The 20337-nt window shown below is 41.9% G+C and overlaps 1 protein-coding gene across 1 annotated transcript in view; it reads right to left on the bottom strand.

The window, feature by feature from the left end:
* Positions 1 to 3462: 3462 nt before the first annotated feature.
* The window catches only part of LOC120299798 (membrane-associated guanylate kinase, WW and PDZ domain-containing protein 2-like), a gene marked incomplete at its 3' end in the record, with an annotated part of 54910 nt that continues 38035 nt past the window's right edge, over positions 3463 to 20337 (bottom strand). The window contains exon 2 of the mRNA XM_039325005.1: positions 3463 to 3521. Within this exon, the coding sequence (XP_039180939.1) occupies positions 3463 to 3521 (59 nt within the window). The remainder of the gene's footprint in view (positions 3522 to 20337) is intronic.

Here is a 20337-nt window from a genome sequence, read left to right as displayed (position 1 = left end):
CAGCAAACATCAAAATAGTTGCCAGGCAAACATGGGATTAAAAGGCAGACCAAAGAAGTGGGGAAGGAAACTGATGGTGTTGCCTAGTTGGGTAATAAAATGTCTGCGAGAAAAGCATCAAGCTCAGAGTGCACCAAGAACCCATGCAGCTATATCGATCAAAAGAAGGAAAAGTCCATAGACACTGAAACAACACTTAGGATAAATTGGCATGGACAGAGAGTGAATTTTAGCCATCCCACTTTTAACCCTTGTGTGCATATTAAAATCGAATAAACCAAACAATAGGAAATATAAGCCCTGCTAAAAAGTTAAAGTGAAGCAGTAGGTGTGAACTTAAATGGACTCCAGAAGATGGTAGAGGACAGAAAGACCTGGAGGAACGTTGTCCATGGGGTCACGATGGGTCAGACACACTTCGCAATTAACAACAACAACAAAAGTTATTATTCCCCGCTGTGACCATAGTAACAGACTATTCAAAAGCCTGGGACATAAAAATGTATTTGACTGCCAGAAGACAACACAGACAAATCAGGAGCTATCTGCCTTGACAGGTAGACCATACCATGAAATCAACTCCACAGGAAGACTTATGTCTATTGAGAGTGGCTATAATAACAGAATCATGCAAGTCTGATTATCATGGATTTCTTATAGCCAATTTTGTTTTTGTTTTTTTAACACCTAAATGCCAATTCTAAACTCATTAACATTTCAAACTCTGCCTCTTGGTACTAAATGTCTAATAGCAGCCACCTTAGTAATAGTAATAGTAGTAAAGTTGGAAGGGACCTTGGAGGTCATCTAGTCCAACCCTCTGCTCAGGCAGGAAACCCTACACCATTTCGGACAAGTGGCTGTCCAGTCTCTTCTTAAAAACTTCCAGTGTTGGAGCATTTACTGCTTCTGGAGGCAGGCTGTTCCACTGATTAATTGTTCTCACTGTAAGGAAGTTTCTTCTTAGTTCTAGGTTGCTTCTCTCCTTGATTAGTTTCCCTCCGTTACTTCTTGTCCTGCCTTCAGGTGCTTTGGAAAATAGCTCGATTCCCTCTTCTTTATGGCAGCCCCTGAGATATTGGAATACGCTATCATGTCCCCCCTTGTCCTTCTCTTCATTAAACTAGACATACCCAATTCTAGCAACCGTTCCTTATATGTTTTAGCCTCCAGTCCCCTAATCATCTTTCTTGCTCTTCTCTGTACTCTTTCTAGAGTCTCAACATCTTTTTTACATCTGCATATTAGATGTTGGCAATTTTCCATTGTCATTGCTGTTTGAGTTGTGTTTTGCTGGTCCAGGCTCACACAGCTGGCTTCCATGTCTAAGGTAGGAACCTGACTCTTCCCTTGTTTAATACAACAACATCTCAGCCACAAACTTCTGCTGGCTCTCTGGATATCACTGATGTAGTATTATTACAAACCTGTGCAGATTTGACTAGAACTGTCCCGATATAAATTATAATACTAAAATCTTGAAAATGTGACTGTTTCTCCTTCCTCCTTTCTTTTTTGTAACCCTTGGAGTTAAGGAAAAATCAGTTTGAGTTTAAGCTTCCTTGTTTCCTGGACTCCAAGGAATTTTTTTTTATATATAATTGTTGCTGGCTGTTAGCTCTTCTGTGACTCTCTACTACTCCCAGCCAGCTTCTCTCTCTAAGAGAGATTTAGAATTTGAGTTTTCCCAGTCTTAATCCTAGTATCTTTCTATCTTCACAACACTGCACTGGATATTACTACATTCCCCCCCCATAACAGTATGACAGAGGTGGGAAGGACCTTAGAGGTCATCTAGTCCAACCCCCTGCTCAGGCAGGAAACTCTATACCTTTCCAGACAAATGGCTATCCAGTTTCTTCTTAAAAGCCTCCAGTGATGGAGCACCCCAACTTCTGGAGGCAAGGAGTTCCACTGGTTAATTGTTCTAACTGTCAGGAAGTTTCTCCTTAGTTCTAGGTTGCTTCTCTCCTTGATTAGTTTCCATCCGTTGCTTCTTGTCCTGCCTTCAGGTGCTTTGGAGAAGAGCTTGACTCCCTCTTCTTTGGGGCAGCCCCTGAGATATTGGAACACTGCTATCATGTCCCCCCTCGTCCTTCTCTTCGTTAAACTAGACATACCCATTTCCAGCAACTAAATAATGAACCATATGAATGGTTCATTTTGGATGTCAAGTCTGTTTTACTTGAACTAGATCAGTGAGATTGTATGAAACAAATTGAAGAATCTAGATTCCTCTGATGGTCTCTTTTGGGCGGGGTTGGGGGAGAGGAACAACGATAACAAAATTTCAAAATTAATGGAGAGTGCGTTCCTTATGATTATCAACCTTCTGATTACAAGAAAAAAAAGGGGGGGGGAGCAGAACAAGGAATGATAACAGAAGATAGATTGTATTTAAGAACTAAAACACCTACTTTATTGTCCTATACAGTTAAAGGTGAAAACCCCACACTTCTATTCTAAATTGTATTTTGATGTAGAAAAAATATATAACACGTAGTCCTTGACTTTCAACAATTCATTTAGTGGCCGTTTGAAGTTACGACGACGCTGGAAAAAGTGACTTAGGATCATTTTTTTTCACATGACCGCTGCAGCGTTCCTCCCCTGGTCATGTGATCAAAATTCGGACACTTGGCAACTGGCATGTACTTAAGACAGTTGGAGTATCCGGGGGATCATGTGATCTCCTTTTGCGACCTTCCAACAAGCCAAGTCAACCAGAAAGCCAGATTTAGTTAACAAACGTGTTACTAACTTAACAACTGCGGAGGTTGACTTAACCGTGGTGGCGAGAAAGGTTAATAAAATGGGGCAAAACTCGCTTAGCAACTGTCTCGCTTAGCGAGATCCATTTTGGGCTCAATGGCGGTCGTACGTTGAGGATTACCGACACGAATGCTTTATGCTTGCGGACCTCTTTTATTTATTTATTTATGAGACTTATATACCGCTTTAAGTGCAAGCATTCTCTAAGCGGTGTACATCCAATCTGGGTCCTCATTTTACCTACCCCGGAAGGATGGAAGGCTGAGTCAACCTTGAGCTGGTGAGATTTGAACCGCTGACCTGCTGAACAGAGTCAGCTAAAGTGACCTGCAGTACTGCACTCTAACTGCTACGCCACCCCGGCTCTTTATCTGTTTCTAAGTAGGCTGGCCTGCTTCTGTGGTAAAATTTTATGAAAAATGGAGACTGTTGGACCCTTAAAGGACAGAGGTGGGTGCAAAGGCAACTATACGTGTCCCAGGATAATGATGCGAGATCGAATTTGGGTCGTAAGAGGTGGGTGTGTTTGAATTTTCTTTAGTGACTTTGATACTTAGAAAAGGAAAAAAAAAAGATGGGGTCAAATTAAAATCTAACCGCTAAAAATAAGTCAGGATGCCCATCCTCTCCCCATAGTGGGTATCTCATTTATTCAACACGAAACAAAAAATATATTATTAGATAGGGAGCCTTACCACTGCTCAGGACTTCCGAGGGCTGGAAAAGGGCTGCTATCCTGCGTTTTCCACCTGGAAAAATACAGATAAGACTGGAAAAATATTGGAAGGACTGGTGTCCATCAGACCATGTTTAGGGCGTTTCATGATACAGGCTCAGCATAATCCCAGCTCAAAGTTCCATTAAATAAGCACAAACCTCTTGGCTTTATTCCAATGCCTGGTATTCAATACCTGGATAGGTTCTGCCAGAATCAAAGTTAAACTCCACCCATCATAAAGCACTCACTGTAAAGCAGTGTTTCTCAACCTTGTCAATTTTAAGGCATGTGGACTTCAACTCCCAGAATTCCACAGCCAGCAATGCTGGCTGTGGAATTCTGGGAGTTGAAGTCCACATGCCTTAAAATTGTCAAGGTTGAGAAACACTGCTGTAAAGGAAGGGGTTTGCAACTGGAAGATAAAAATAATTGCTCAGAGCGGGAAGAAAAAGTAGTAGAGCATTCAAACCCCACCTTACAAATTTGCAAAATGATGCATTGATTGTGCAGCTCTACACAGGTGCCCACGTTGTATTGTGCACAATTGATTCTGCAGCTAAACACATGCCGTAAGGCTTGGCTTAGGGGAACGTTCGAAGTCACAACGGCACGAAAAAAAGTGACCGATGACCATTTTTCACACTTACAACCGTGATCATGTGATTTACATTCGGGATGCCAGACAACTGATTCACATTTATGATGGGTTGTGGTTGTAAGCTGAGGACTATCTGTATGGGCAAATTTTGACCATTGCATCTAAACTCTGCTTTCCTGGAAATCTATTAAGCAGAGAGATTTTGTTTGTACTTTTCAAGCAGTGGAAGATTGAATGATATTACTATTAACCAAGGAATACTTCTTTCTCATTGTGAAAAGGAATATATTTCAGGAATAAAGAAACTGCCATTACGTTTAAACGAGGCAGGGAGGAAAAAAAAGGTTTTATATTTAAATAGGTTCTTGAAATTAAAAGGCCCAGATAGATTTCTTCCTTAAGTTACTTTGCTAAATATATATATAAATAAAGTAACTTGAGCTATTGAGCAACCTAGAACTTGAGCAACCTAGAACTAAGGAGAAACTTCCTGACAGTTAGAACAATTATTCAGTGGAACAACCTGCCTCCAGAAGCGGTTTATGCTCCAACACCGGAAGTTTTTAAGAAGAGACTGGACAGCCATTTGTCTGAAAATGGTATAGGGCAATGGTTCTCAATCTGTGGGTCGGGACCCCATTTGGGGTCGAATGACCATTTCACGGGGGTCGCCAAACAAGGCTGTCCGCCATTTTTCCCCCCTTTTCTTTGGCCATGCCCCTGGCATCCGGTGATGTATAAGTGGTTGGGGGTCACCATAATATGGGGAACTGTATTATGGGGTCGCGGCATTAGAAAGGTTGAGAACCACTGGTATAGGGTTTCCTGCCTGAGCGGGGGGTTGGACTACATGACCTCCAAGGTCTCTTCCAACTATTATTATTATTATTATTATTATTATTATTATTATTATCGATCATCGCACAGTCAGCCAGATGTTCAGACTGGATTTGGCATTTTGTCTACCTATCGAGTCCTTACCCAGGACCTGGGATAGGCAGATGTGGATGTTTGATGGTATTACAGATATCGTCGCAGGATGGAAGCAGTTCCTAATAAGGCCGCCTTTTGCAATTGACTAATAGCGAATTTGTCAATGCCAATGGTGTTCAAGTGGTGCTCCAGTTGTTTTGGGATTGCACCCAAGGAGCCTATGACTATTGGTACTACCCTTGCTTGCTTTTGCCACAGTCTTTCTATTTCTATTTGTAGGTCTTTGTATTTTGTTATCTTCTCCATTTCTTTCTCTTCTATTCTGCTGTCTCCAGGCACTGCCACGTCCACTATCCAGACTTTTTTGTCTTTCTTATCGACAATTGTTAAGTCTGGGGTGTTATGTTGCAGGTGCTTGTCTGTTTGAAATCTGAAGTCCCAGAGCAGTTTAATTTTATCATTTTCTATGACTTTCTCTATTTTATGATCCCACCAGTTTTTGCTTACAGGCAAATGATATTTTTTGCAGATCTTCCAATGCACCATTGTTGCTACTTTGTCATGCCGCTGCTTGTAATCATTTTGTGCAATCTTCTTGCAACAGCTTACCAAGTGGTCCACTGTTTCTTCAGCTTCTTTGCATAGGCGGCACTTACTGTCTGTTGCTGTTTTCTCAATTTTGACTTTGTATGCATTTGTCCTTAAGGCTTGGTCTTGTGCAGCCAGAATTAGTCCCTCGGTCTCTTTCTTCAATTTTCCTGCTCTTAGCCATTGCCAGGTTTTATTGTTATCTGCTTTCCCAGCTATTTTTTTCATGTATTGGCCATGTAGTGCTTTTTCTTCCCATGCCTCTATTCTGTTCTTCATTTGGTCTTTCTTGTAGGCCAGTTTGGTCTCTCCAGTAGTTAGTAAGCCTTCCTGATATACTAATTTCAGTGCATCTTCATCATTGTTCTTCAGATATTCTTCCAAAGCCATTTTTTCTTCTTCAACCATCTGATGTACTTGTAGCATTCCACGCCCACCTATTTGCCTTGGTAGATAAAGTCTATCAATGTCACTGCGTGGATGAAGGGCATGATTCATTGTCATTATTTTTCTGGTCTGCCTATCCATTGCTTTTAGTTCTGCTTGAGTCCAGTCCACTATTCCAGCTGTGTACCTAATGACTGGGATTGCCCAGGTGTTGATTGCCTTTATGGTATTTCCTCCATTGAGTTTGGATTTTAAGATCTTCTTCACTCTCTTGATGTATTCACCTCTAATCTTTTTCTTGACTTCAGTGTGCTTGATGTTGTCAGCTTGAAGGATACCCAAGTATTTGTAGTACTCTTCCTCATCCAGACTCTTAATGTTATTTTCGTGGGGCATCTTGATTCCTTCAGTTTTCATTATTTTTCCTTGTTTGATAGTAAGTGTGGCACATTTGTCCAAGCCAAACTCCATTACAATATCTTGGCTATATATACGGACAGTGTTGAGCAGCGATTCTATTTCAGATGATGTTTTTCCATACAGCTTCAGATCATCCATGTAAAGGAGGTGGGATAGTCTGGCAGATGTTTTTGATGTTTGATAGCCATGTCCTGAGTTATTCAGTATTGTTGACAGAGGAAACAGTGCAATAACAAATAGTAATGGTGATAATGAATCTCCTTGAAATATTCCTCTCTTGATATTAACCTCTCCCAGCCTCTCACCATTGATCTGCAACTGTGTTTTCCATTGTGCCATCGATCTTTGCACAAATTTTCTGATGTTTCTACTGACTCCTGTTATTTCTAGGCACTTTATTATCCAATCATGTGGCAGAGAGTCAAATGCCTTTTTGTAGTCAATCCATGCCACATTCAGGTTGGTCTTCCTTCTCTTGCAGTTTTCCAAGATCATTTTGTCTATTAGGAGTTGATCTTTTGTTCCTCTGCTATTGGGGCGGTTTCCTTTCTGCTCAGGTGGAAAGAGATTGTTTTCAACTAGATGCTGTTGCACTGCATCAGCTACTACACCAGTTAGTAATTTGAAAGTTGTTGGTAAGCAGGTAATTGGCCTGTAGTTACCTGGTGTTGCCCCTTTTGCTGGATTTTTCATTATTAGGTAGGTTTTCCCAGTTGTTAGCCACTTTTCAATTTCTCCTCCTTGTAGTATATTGTTGAACTGTTTGGCAATGAGTGGGTGTATAACAGTTAGATGTTTCAACCAAAACCCATGCAGTTCATCTTCACCTGGTGCTGACCAATTTTTGATTTTCTTTGCTCTTTTTTCTACCATTTTTGTTGTTATTACTAGTTCTTTCATTTCAACTTCTGTTTTATTTGCATCCACCTCTTTTAACCAAGCCGCATCCTTGTTGTATTTCTTTGGGTTATCCCATATCTGCTTCCAGAACTGCACTGTTTCTTCCTTGTCAGGTACTGACTGATTCCTTGCAGTTTCTCCATTGATGGATTGGTAGAAACGTTTCTGATTGGATTGAAATTGGAGGTTCTGCCTATAGTTTGCAATTCGAGCTTCATATCTACTGATTTTCCTGGCTATAGCTGTTATTTGTTGCTTTATTATTTCCAGTGCTTCCTTGATCTTCCTTGTTTCTAAGTGGTATTTCTTGATTAGGTATTCTTTGGTCTTCTTGTTCTTCAGCTTCTTTTCTTTCATCTGTTCTAGCTTGCTTGCATGTGATCTTAACTTGCTGATCTTATTTTCTAGTCTAACCTTCCATTTTTCTGGTGCACTGTTTGTTTGTTTTTCTTTTTTGTTGATTTTGCATCCCAGGTATTCTGTTATAACTGCAGCTGTGCTGTACATTAGTTGGTTTGTTTCTTGCAATGAATTGGTGCTTATACTTGATATTGCAATATTTGCATCTTTTAATGCTTGTGCTAGCTGTTTCTTTGGAACAAGCTTCAATGCAGGTAGCCTTATTCTGTTGTTTTTGTGCTGTTCTAGATGCTCAGTTATTCTTTGTTTCAATTCTTTTATTTCTTTAGTTAGAGGGTTTTGTTCTTCCTGAGGTAGAGGTGCCTGGTTTCCAAATGAGAACAGTTGTATATCTCTGCTAGATTCCTTCACTGCCAACTCCCCCTGGTTTGCCTCTACATTCTGAATTACTTCTGGTAAGGCTTTGATTTCTTTGCCCTGGGTAAACCTTTGCAGTTCGTCCAATTCTGTTTCTGTGAATACTTTATTTCGTGTTATAAATCGGCGTTGATCTGCTAGTCTCTGTTCTGTTATTTCTGATTCTGGATGTTGTTCTTTCCAGAACTGGTGCATTCGTTTTAGATATCCTCTTCTTGTTGGACTTGATCTGTAGTAACAGATCATTATTTCTTTGTTTTCCATCACTGTGTATCTGCGACGGGTAAACACCTTTTCTTATTATTATTGTTATTGTTATTATTATTATTATTGCTAAGTCTCTGAAAGCAGTGAAAACCATGATGGTTGCCACTGACGTAATCTATAAATACTATTCCCTTTAATGAATCTGCTACAAATAATTTTAGCTTAACTGAGGGCCTTCTTTTTTCCCTGGCTTAGAGTGAAATGGTCCTTTACTAACTAAATAAGGACTGAATTCTTTTCGATAAGTATAACATGCAATTCATTTTGGTAGATTAGATCGAGGAACAGAATCTGATTCCGTTGCTCCTAACGCTGATTGTTTTTCCTTTGATAAACAAACAGGCGAGGCAACATAAAAAGAAAACACTATAGAATGGTATTATGACTGTTCATGAAATGTAAAAAGCATTTGGAAGATGATGATGATAATAATGATAATAATAATGATAATAATAATAATAATAATAATAATAATAATAATAATAATAATAATAATAATAATAATAGCAGCAACATAACACCCCAGAGTTAACAATTGTCGATAAGAAAGACAAAAAAGTCTGGATAGTGGACGTGGCAGTGCTTGGAGACAGCAGAATAGACGAGAAAGAACTGGAGAAGATAACAAAATACAAAGACCTACAAATAGAAATAGAAAGACTGTGGCAAAAGCAAGCAAGGGTAGTACCAATAGTCATAGGCTCTTTGGGTGCAATCCCAAAACAACTGGAGCACCACTTGAACACCATTGGCATTGACAAATTCGCTATTAGTCAATTGCAAAAGGCGGCCTTACTAGGAACTGCTTCCATCCTGCGACGATATCTGTAATACCATCAAACATCCACATCTGCCTATCCCAGGTCCTGTGTAAGGACTCGATAGGTAGACAAAATGCCAAATCCAGTCTGAACATCTGGCTGACTGCGCGATGATCCATAATAGTAATAATAATAGTAATAATAATAGTAATATATCAGAATTCAAACAGACAAGCACCTGCAACATACCCCAGACTTAACAATTGTCGACAAGAAAGACAAAAAAGTCTGGATAGTGGAAGTGGAAGTGCCTGGGGACAGCAGAATAGACGAGAAAGAACTGGAGAAGAAAACAAAATACAAAGACCAATTCTATTCTATTCTAAATTTAACAAGAGACTGGACAGTCACTTGGGGACTGGACTAGAAGACCTCCAAGGTCCCTTCCAGCTTCTATTCTGTTCATCCTCTTTTCTTGTGGTATTTGCTGTTTGGTTGCCTAGTTTGAGGTTATTCGAAAGGGGTTGTTCTACCAAATCTCCTGTGCTCCCTCACTGTGTATGAACTCAGAGGTCAATGCAGGTCAGTCCTCGACAATTACGACTTGCAACTGAGCCCAAAATTCCCATTGCTCAGCCAGGCGGCGGCTAAGTGAGTTTTGCCCCATTTCATGATCTTTTCTTCTTTTTTGTCACAATCGTTAAGCAAATTGCTCCAGTCATTAAGTGAGCGAGGCGGTCATTAATTTGGCTTCCCCTATTTCATTGGTCGAAAAGTCGCAAACGGGGATCACGTGACCCTGGGAGACTGCCACCGTCATAAATACCGGTCAGTTGCCAAGCATCTGAATTGTGATCACGTGATCGTGGGGAGGCTGCAAAGGTCGTAAGGGTGACAAAATGATTTTTTCATTTTTCCGCCATTGTAACTTTGTGCAGTCACTAAACGGATAATTCTAAGTCGAGGGTTACCTGTATATGCACAGCTAAGATGAGGGATCTTTACAGCGATGTAGCAAAGCATTGTTATTTCACTAATCTGAGACTATATTTAACTTTTAAGAGCAACTATTCAGATTGTGCCATGCATACTAAATGTTCTTTATACCCTAATTCATAGCCTAAAAGTACTTAACTGAAAGCAGTAAGTCAATGCTACAGAGGAAAAATAAAGTACCGTAGCAAAGCCTGATCTCACACAGACCTTGGTAGTAAATCTGTTGCAAAAATGGATTTCAGACAGCTGGATAAAAAAGGAGAAAACCTGCTATGCAGTATGAGGTGGGAAGGAGAAGGAAACACGAGAGGATTTGAATGTATATTTTCTAGATTTGTTCTAGAAGCAGAAACATTCTAGAAACATTGTTCTAGAAGCACAAATTGAAGAAACAGGGGGGACATGATAGCAGTATTCCAGTATTTGAGGGGCTGTCACATAGAAGAGGGGGGTCAAATTATTCTCCAAGGCACCAGAGGGAAGGACTAGAAACAATGGTTGGAAGCTGATCAAAGAGAGAAGCAACCTGGAATTAAGGAGAAACTTCCTCCTAACAATGAGGACAACTAACCAGTGGAACAGCTTGCCACCGGAAATCATGGGCGCTCCATCACTGGAGGTTTTTAAGAAGAGTTAGACAGTCACTTGTCTGAAATGGCTTAGGTTCTCCTGATTGAGCAGGGGGATGGACTATAAGACTTCCAAGGTCCCTACCAGCTCCTATTCCTATTCCACTCTCCACTCTCCACTCCCCACTCCCCACTCTCCACTACCCTACCCTACCCTACCCTACCCTACCCTACCCTACCCTACTCTACTCTACTCTACTCTACTCTACTCTACTCTACTCTATCCTGCATTCTATTCTATTCTATTCTATTCTATTCTATTCTATTCTATTCTATTCTATTCTATTCTATTCTATTTTAACAGAATGTTGCTAAAATTCTTTGTTTACGGATCCATTACTTCCCGGTAAAAATTACCGACCCTAAATTCTTAGATTTCTGATTTTGTTCCAGATCCACCATTTCGTGAAGCCTGTCATAACCTTCTTTGGACTTCTGCCTTTATGGACATCTTTCAAAATGTTGCTTTGTGACTGACTGAATTATTTTTTTTTTCAAATTTTCTGGGAATATTTCCAAATGAAAACTCCGTATATCCGGATCTCACAGAAGCTAGCGACAGTTTTGAGGAAACGAATGAGGTAAGCATGAAGGTTAGACGTTTCCTTTGAGGTGCCCCCATAAATTTCCCTCTCTTTGGTATAATGTATGAAGAATGCGAAGGCATGTTGGGTAATGAGAGCATAATTAGGGCCACTCGCTGTCATGTGTGAAAGAAAGCAAAGAACTGGAAGAGTAAATTGGAGAGATTTGGATCAGGTATAGGTATAAAATGTAGATTCGGAATTCTACAAATTAAGCAGACGACGTTAGAGAATCCTGTCAGATGATGCAATTATAAGTTGCATGAAAACATAGATGGAATATAAATTGATACTGAGGGCAATAAAATAGGGAGAAAAACATAATACATAAAACATAACGTAATTCAACTGGATGGACTGTGGAGTGATCCTGAAGGGGAAATGGGATAGTTCAATCTCATTAACAACAAATGAAGAGAAGGGTGGTTTAATGAAGAGAAGGATGAGGGGGGACAGGATAGCAGTGTTCCAATATCTCAGGGGCTGCCCCAAAGAAGAAGGAGTCAAGCTATTCTCCAAAGCACCTGAAGGCAGGACAAGAAGCAACGGATGGAGACTAATCAAGGAGAGAAGCAACCTAGAACTAAGGTGAAACTTCCTGACAGAACAATTAACCAGTGGAACAACCTGCCTCCAGAAGTTGTGAATGCTCCAACACTGGAAATTTTGAAGAAAAGACTGGACAGCCATTGGTCCGAAATGGTGTAGGGTTTCCTGCCTGAGCAGGGGGTTGGACTAGATGACCTCCAAGGTCCCTTCCAACATTATTATTATTATTATTATTATTATTATTATTATTATTATTATTATTATTAAATAAACAGGGCACAAAGAAATCTATAATTTTCTTCTCCGCTTCAGGGTTTTTGTCTTCTTTTTTTTTAATCATTGATGTATCACAGATTCTTAACCCCAAATTTGAAACTCGGCTGAAGTTGGTTTGAGTCAAGGGTCACCCAGATTGAAGAAATAAAATAAAATCAAAATAAAATAAAGTAAACTCTAACGTAAAATAATCTGGTTTAGAGGCTCCTATGCAAGAAGCAACGGGTGGAAACTAACCAAGGAGAGAAGCAACCTAGAACTAAGGAGAAACTTCCTGACTGTTAGAACAATTAACCAGTGGAACAACCTGCCTCCAGAAGCGGTGAATGCTCCAACACTGGAAGTTTTTAAGAAGAGACTGGACAGCCATTTGTCTGAAATGGTGTAGGGTTTCCTGCCTGAGCAGGGGGTTGGACTAGATGACCTCCAAGGTCCCTTCCAACTTTACTACTATTACTTTACTATATTTCTTTTTTTTTTTTAAAAAAAAAAAAGAGACAAACTGTTAATGAATGCTGCACATAAGTGATGGGATTATGGAGAAATATTTGTAATGCTTACTGAATATATTTTCTGACCTTACCTGTCTTTGTCCAGCAATAAGATAAATGGATTTCCGTATGATTTAGTTCCAAGAAATATCCTAGTACTGTAGCTTTATATCCATGTTTTATATATTCGCTGAGGAGTTGCTTATGAAAAAGATAAACTATCCCTTACTGGAAATGTGCAATTAATTTGCCCAATGGCAAAATGTTAATTCTGTTAAGATTTAAACCAATTCACACAGTTTTTGCACGTTACTGATTTGCTACTAATGAAAACAAGATTAAAATTTTCTTCTTATACAATCAGGCTCTGAGGCATTTATTTCTCCTTTTGGTAATGAGTTGAATTTATAAGCATCACTTTTTTGGGGGGGGGAAACCTAGTTTCTGATGCATTACCTTTAGCAAACATAGCCTTTTAGAAACTTTTCTGGCCTCTCACGTGGACTTGAGATATTTTTGGGGTGAAATCCCACCAGCCTTCAGGACGTTAAGATGGACTGAAACTTCAATCCTTGCATAAAATGCAACTATAAGGCAAGATTCAAAATGTCAACCAAAACCTGTCCCCATAGACAGGATGATTTGGTGTCTTTCATGGTAAGAATTGTCAGCCTTCCCGGGTAGACCAGACAGGAAATACGGACAGATGGAAAAAAATCTAAATCTACTTTACTGTAAAGCTACATTAGTGGCATCTTGCAAGTCTGAAAGCACAAATCTTCTGCTGTCTTTTTCACATTCTGAGAATTTAGGGAGGGTCTCTTGGGAGCCTCTTGCTCTGCCCACTCTCCAGCTGTGCTCCGCCCACTCTCCAGCTGTGCTCCGCCCACTCTCCAGTTGTGGGCTCTATCCTTGCTTTACTAAGGGTTTTCTAACCTAACCCATCTCTAGGCAGCATCTTTTGGCCCGTCTCCCAAAGTCATTCCTACATAATGGGAATAGTAATAAAATAATAATAATAATAATAATAATAATAATAATAATAATAATAATTGTTATTATTATTATCGATAAGAAAGACAAAAAAATCTGGATAGTGGACGTGGCAGTGCCTGGAGACAGCAGAATAGACGAGAAAGAACTGGAGAAGATAACAAAATACAAAGACCTACAAATAGAAATAGAACGACTGTGGCAAAGGCAAGCAAGGGTAGTACCAATAGTCATAGGCGCCTTGGGTGCAATCCCAAAACAACTGGAGCACCACTTGAACACCATTGACATTGACAAATTCGCTATTAGTCAATTGCAAAAGGTGGCCTTACTAGGAACTGCTTCCATCCTGCGACGATATCTGTAATACCATCAAACATCCACATCTGCCTATCCCAGGTCCTTGGGAAGGACTGGATAGGTAGACAAAAATGCCAAATCCAGTCTGAACATCTGGCTGACCGTGCAATGATCCTCCATATTATTACTATTATTATTAATAATAATAATAATTGGAAGGGATCTTGGAGGTCATCTCGTCCAACCCCCTGCTCAGGCAGGAAACCCTACAGTATACAATTTCAGACAAAATGTACACTTGGATACTATATGCCTACAGGTAGTCCTCAACTTATGACCACAAATGAGAGCAAAATTTCTGTTGCTAACTGAGACAATTGTCTATGGAGATTCTCAGTCATCCAGGTCGTGGTTGTCCCAAAGGTGCTTTTTCAGGAGGCAACTGGTTGCTAAGTGAGATGGTTGTTAAGTGAGTTTTGCTCCACTCTACGACCTTTCTTGCCACAATTGTTAAGTGGATCACTGCAGTCATTCAGTTAGTAAAACGGTTGTTCAGTGAATCCGGCTTCCCCGTTGAGTTTGCTCGTCAGAAGTTCCCAAAAGGGGATCACGTGACCCTGGGAGACTGCAACTGTCATAAATATGAGCCATGACAAAATTTTGATCTCATGACCATGGGGACACTGCAACAGTCGTAAATGTGACAGACGGTCGTAAATCACTTTTTTTTCAGCGCAGTCGTGACTTTGAACAGTCACTAAACAAATTGGTGTAAGTCAGTGGTTCTCAACCTTTCTAATGCCACGACCCCATAATGCAGTTCCCCATGTTGTGGTGACCCCCAACCACTTATACATCACCGGGTGCCAGGGGCGTGGTCAAAGAAAAGGGGAAAAAAATGGCGGACAGCCTTGTTTGGCGACCCCCGTGATATGGTTGTTCGACCCCAAATGGGGTCCCGACCCACAGGTTGAGAACCACTGGTGTAAGTCAAGGACTGTGTGTACCATGTAGTATTCAAGTATCTATGAAGTCAAAGAGTTGTGTGTGTGTGTATGTAAGAGAGAGAGAGAGACAGAGAGAGAGAGAGGGAGGGGAAGAGAGGAAAGAAAGAGAGAGGGGGAGGGAGAGAGAGAAAGAGAAAGAGGAGAGGGAGAGAGAGAAAGAGGAGAAAGGAGAGAGGGAGAGAGGGAGAGGGAGGAAGAGGGGGAGAGGGAGAGAGAGGAAGGGAGAGGGAGAGAGAGGAAGAGAGAAAGAGGAGAGAGGCGAGAGAAAGGAAAGAGGGAGAGATAAGAGAGGGAGGGGAAGAGAGGAGAGAGAGGGAGAGAGGCAAGCGAGAAAGAGGAGAGGGAGAGGGGGAGGGAGGGTGGGAGAGGGAGAGAGAGAGGGAGAGAGGAGAGAGAAAGGAGAGAGGGAGAGAGAAAGAGAGAGCAGAGAGGGAGGGAGGGAGAGGGAGAGAGGAGAGGAGAGAGAGAAGAGAGGTGAGACAAAGAGAAAAAAAGAGGGAGAGAGGAGAGATAGAGAAGAGAGGGAGGGGAAGAGAGGAGAAAGAAGAGAGGGAGAGAGGGAGGGAGAGAGAGAGGGAGAGAGAGAGAGAAAGAGAGAGAGAGAGAGAGAGAGAGAGAGAGAGAGAGAGAGAAATATCCCCTAGCTTTTAAATCCTGGAGCACCTACTGCAGTATTTTGTGTATATATGGCTTTGTTCTTTTCTAAGAGACAATTTAGCTGAAGAATGCCTCACAGTCTTCTACCAAGGCTTTCATTTCTTGAATAAATAGTTAAGTGTCTGGAGAACCAAAATTTACAGCTCCTTCCCATCTCCTCCCATAGAAAAAATATGACTGGAAATCCAAACAAATTTACTGCCTTCCTTGGGAAGGTGAACTAACGATCCCATTCAAGGTAGAACTGATCCTTAGCCTCAACACTGAAGGCGCATAAAATGGGCCATGCTCCCTTTCTGATCCAAGCAGCGCAGAGATGGACAGCTGCGCTAATTGAGGGTTAGGCCTAGCTTCAAGTAGCCAGTTATTTGGAGCTACTTCAAGGACTCGCTAGAGGAAGGTCAGCGTGGGAGTCCATCGCTGAATTTCATGTGTTAGCTCAGCCTGTGGCCGGAATGAAAGACCAGTTCAAAGGCATAGTCCAAAAACTTCATATAGAATATAGAATGAGCTCATCCTTCAAGACTCCTAAGAGATAAAGCCAGCAGTTATTTAAAGGAAGGCTCCGAATAATAACAAAATAACAGAGTTAAAAGGGACCTTGTAAGTCTTCTAGTCCAAGCAAGCAGGAGACCCTATACCAGTGATGGCGAACCTTTTAGAGACCGAGTGCCCAAACTGCAACCCCAAACCCACTTATTTATCGCCGGGTGCCAGGCGGGCATGGCCCACTGGGTGGGCGTGGCTGTGTTGGTCATGGCAGACTGGGTGGGTGTGGCCAAGGTGGGCGTGGTCACCTCGATGTTGCTCGTGGGAAGGGACGCCTGTGGGGGCTGGGCAGGGTTGGGGGAGATCCAGGGGGTCTCTGGCAGGTGGGGCAGTGGGCAGGGGGCTCATCCTGCGGGGTGAGGTAAGGCAAGGCGAGGCAGGGCGGGGGTGCCGTTGTCGCAGTGCAAGGTGAGGCAGGGGCCGGGGCGTCTGCTGCCTGACACCATCAGCCCCCACACACAGAGGCCAGCGAGCGCATGGGGGCCAATGGTGTCCGTCAGCAGCCACAGCCTGCCGGCCCCTCAACCGGCACACTCTGGGGCTCCACAGCCCACCGCTAGCAGTTCAGAGAATCCGCCTCTGAGCTGGACAGCCGGCCAACAGCTGAGGAGGCGATGCAGTGGGTTGTGCCCAGGAAAAGGAGAGCATGCAAGGCCAGGAGGGAGGGGATGGGGGGGAGGGAAACCAGCCATGCTGGGATGCATCTGGCCACGTGGGACTTCGGTGAGCTAGTGGGTGGGTGGTTGAAGAGGGGCGGTTGCCATCTCCAGGGCATGGTGCACATGCCTACAGAGAGGGCTCTGAGTGCCACCTCTGGCATGCGTGCCATAGCTTTGCCACCACTGGACTAGACATTCCCAATTTCTGCCACCATTCTTCATATATTTTAACTCTCAGTCCCCTAATCAACTTTGTTGCTTTTCTCTGCACTCTTTCTCAAAGAATTTATCTATTGTAAGACTCAAAGGATAAGAAAGAGAAGAACATTACTCTTTTTGTATTGTTCCCTCCTGCTCTGAAAACACACAAAACCCACATCTATACTGCAAAGAGCTTGATTACTCTGACTTGTTAAGATACCTACCTTCCAAAGTTGTAATTGGAGTCTTCTCCAGAGTTAACCAATTCCTGAATAACAGTTTAATATCTGGAGAAGTGAGACTACTGTGGTGTTAAGACTCTAGAAAGAATGCAGAGAAGAGCAACAAAGATGATTAGGGGCCTGGAAGCTAAAACACCTGAAGAGCAGTTGAAGGAATTGGGTCTGTCTAGTCTAATGAAGAGAAGGACTAGGTGTGACACGATAGCAGTGTTCTGACATCTCAGGGGCTGCCACAAAGAAGAGGGAGTCAAGCTATTCTCCAAAGCAGCTGAGAGCAGCACAATGAACAATGGATGGAAACTATTCAAGGGGAGAAGCAAATTGGAGCTAAGGAGAAATTTCCTGACCATCAGAACCATTAATTAATAAAATGACTGGCCTCCAGAAGTTGTGGGTGCTCCATCGCTGGAGGTTTTCCAAGAAGAGATTAGATTCAAAGATTTAAAAGATGTGAAGTTCTGGCATCTTTTTTCTTACAAAAAAAAAAAAAAAGCACTGGGCAATGCCAATTTCTCTTTGTCATCCACAACTATGAAAGGACAAGAAGTAATGGATGGAAGCTGATCAAAGGGGAGGTCCAACCTGGAATTAAGGAAAAATTTCCTGAGAACAATATAATCAATGCCTCCAGATGTTGTGGGGTGCTCCAACGCTGCAATTTTTTAAGAAGAGATTTGGATAGCCACTTGTCTCAAATGGTATAAGGCAGTTGCCCTCAGGGGTGGGTGGGTGTGGCCAGGATGGGTGCGGCCTACTGGGAGGGCGTGGATGGAGTGGGTGTGGCCTGAGTGGGCATGGCCAGCTCTACATTGTTCGCGTCAAGGGGGTCTGTGGGGGCCTGGGCAGGAGTGGGACAGATCTGAGGGTCTCTGACAGAAGGGGGTGGGACCGGGGCAAGCGCCAAGGCATGGTCCATTGGAGGAGCCTCACTGTTCCTCTTAGGCCATGGGGGACTGAATACGTTTCAGCATAGAGGGTCACCACAAAATTGTACATTGGTTCCCGGCCAGCCTGGGCCAGGGCCAAGGCAGCGGGGGCCGTTCCCTCACTGTTTCCAGGATGGCTTCGCGGGCCACATGAAACCATTTTGCAGGCCGCATCCGGCCCCCGGGCCTTGTGTTTGACATGCCTACCCTAGGAAATTTGTAAAATCTGCAGTAGGCATGACAATATTTTACGTATATCTATTTTGTATATTACGTATGTTTATATTTTATATTGTTCCAATAAAATATAACAATATTTTATTACCACGGTGGTATAAAATAACAAAATGCATTGGAAACAAGGAATAATTTATCGGAAGCTTAAAGGCGGTGTTATTAGAAGCTGAAGCAGTCATTCATTTGCAGTGATTTTGTGTTGGATGGCTAGACTGGAACTGTAATGATTAGCCTATTTTGTAACAACTCTCTCATAATCCAAAATAATCCATATCCCCAGTCGCAGTGAATGAAGTTGGAGAAACGTAAGTCGGGCAGGCAGAACATCATTAAAGTATAAAGGAAAAAAGAGTAATGTTTTAAGGACTGTTAATCGTTTTCAAAATCAAATATAGAAATGTAAGTGTTGTGTCCTGAGCCTGCAAATGCAATGGTCCCGGGCCTTGCAGAAGTTGACCGGGACCAGACTGAGTGGCGCCGGCTTTGCGCACATGCGCAAACCACGAAAAGCACCTGTTTTGTTGCCGTTGTGTCCGGGGATCTGGGCGTATAAAAGAAGGCCTGCATGCCTTTGCTCGTTGTTGGAGTTTTGGCTGAAAACGAAATAAAGAGTTGTTGCTTGCAAGATGTGTCTTCATCATTCGCCATTACTGCGAGGAGTTAACAGTAAGTATGGAGTCTGTTAGCATGTTACATTAAATTCCTTTTCACTCTTTTTCTACCAAGCCTTTCAAAACAATTTAAAAAACTGACTTCCCTGTTCCTGAGCACACACATACACAAACAGCCTTCCTCAGAATGGTATTCTTCGAAGTACTTGACCCTGCAGATGCCAGAATTCACTAAATGTTGAAGAAATATAGTCCCAGGACATCCGGACATTATCTAAAAAAGGATGAGCTAAAGATGATGCTTTGCAAACTAGATTGTCCTGGATCTAAGCCATCAATTGTTTGGATTCTGCCCACGTGGAATTGTTGAAGGCAGCTCTAGGCATAATAAGTAGTTATACTGGCATTCATTCAAAGACCATCATATATTTAGGATAAACAATCATTACAACACAGAGGGTGCATTGCCTGACTATTATTTAGTAGCTAGGGAAACATTTCACATTGAAAAAAAAATACCCAGACACATAACAGTGGCAGCGTTAGAAAAACACTCCTGTTTTGCACCACTACCAATAGCGATAGCCCTTAGACTTATATCACGGTGCTTCACAGCCCTCCCTAAGCAGTTTACAGAATCAGCATGTTGCCCCCAACAATCTGGACCCTCCTTTTATCGAGCTTGGAAGGATAGAATGATGAGTCAACCGTGAGCTGGTAAAAATCGAACTGCTGGCAATGGGCAGAGTCAGCCTGCAATACTGCACTTTAGCCACTGTGCCACCATAGCAATAAAAATAGACACAAAAATGGAATAGAATGGAATGGAATAGAATGGAATGGAATAGAATGGAATGGAATAGAATGCGGAATGGAATAGAATGCAGAATAGAATAGAATAGAATAGAATAGAATAGCAATAGCAATAGCAATAGGAATAGTACTTACATTTATATACCACTTCATGCTGCTTTTACAGCCCTCCCGAAGCAGTTTACAGAATCAGCATGTTGCCCCCAACAATCTGGACCCTCCTTTTATCGAGCTTGGAAGGATAGAATGATGAGTCAACCGTGAGCTGGTAAAAATCGAACTGCTGGCAATGGGCAGAGTCAGCCTGCAATACTGCACTTTAGCCACTGTGCCACCATAGCAATAAAAATAGACACAAAAATGGAATAGAATGGAATGGAATAGAATGGAATGGAATAGAATGGAATGGAATAGAATGCGGAATGGAATAGAATGCAGAATAGAATAGAATAGAATAGAATAGAATAGAATAGAATAGAATAGAATAGCAATAGCA

This window comes from Crotalus tigris, unplaced genomic scaffold (genome assembly GCF_016545835.1).
Source record: "Crotalus tigris isolate CLP2741 ecotype Arizona unplaced genomic scaffold, ASM1654583v1 scf7180000024315.672297, whole genome shotgun sequence".
Lineage (NCBI taxonomy): Eukaryota > Metazoa > Chordata > Lepidosauria > Squamata > Viperidae > Crotalus > Crotalus tigris.
The sequence above is the reverse complement of the archived record's forward strand: the minus strand, read 5'-3'. Positions and strand labels throughout refer to the sequence as shown.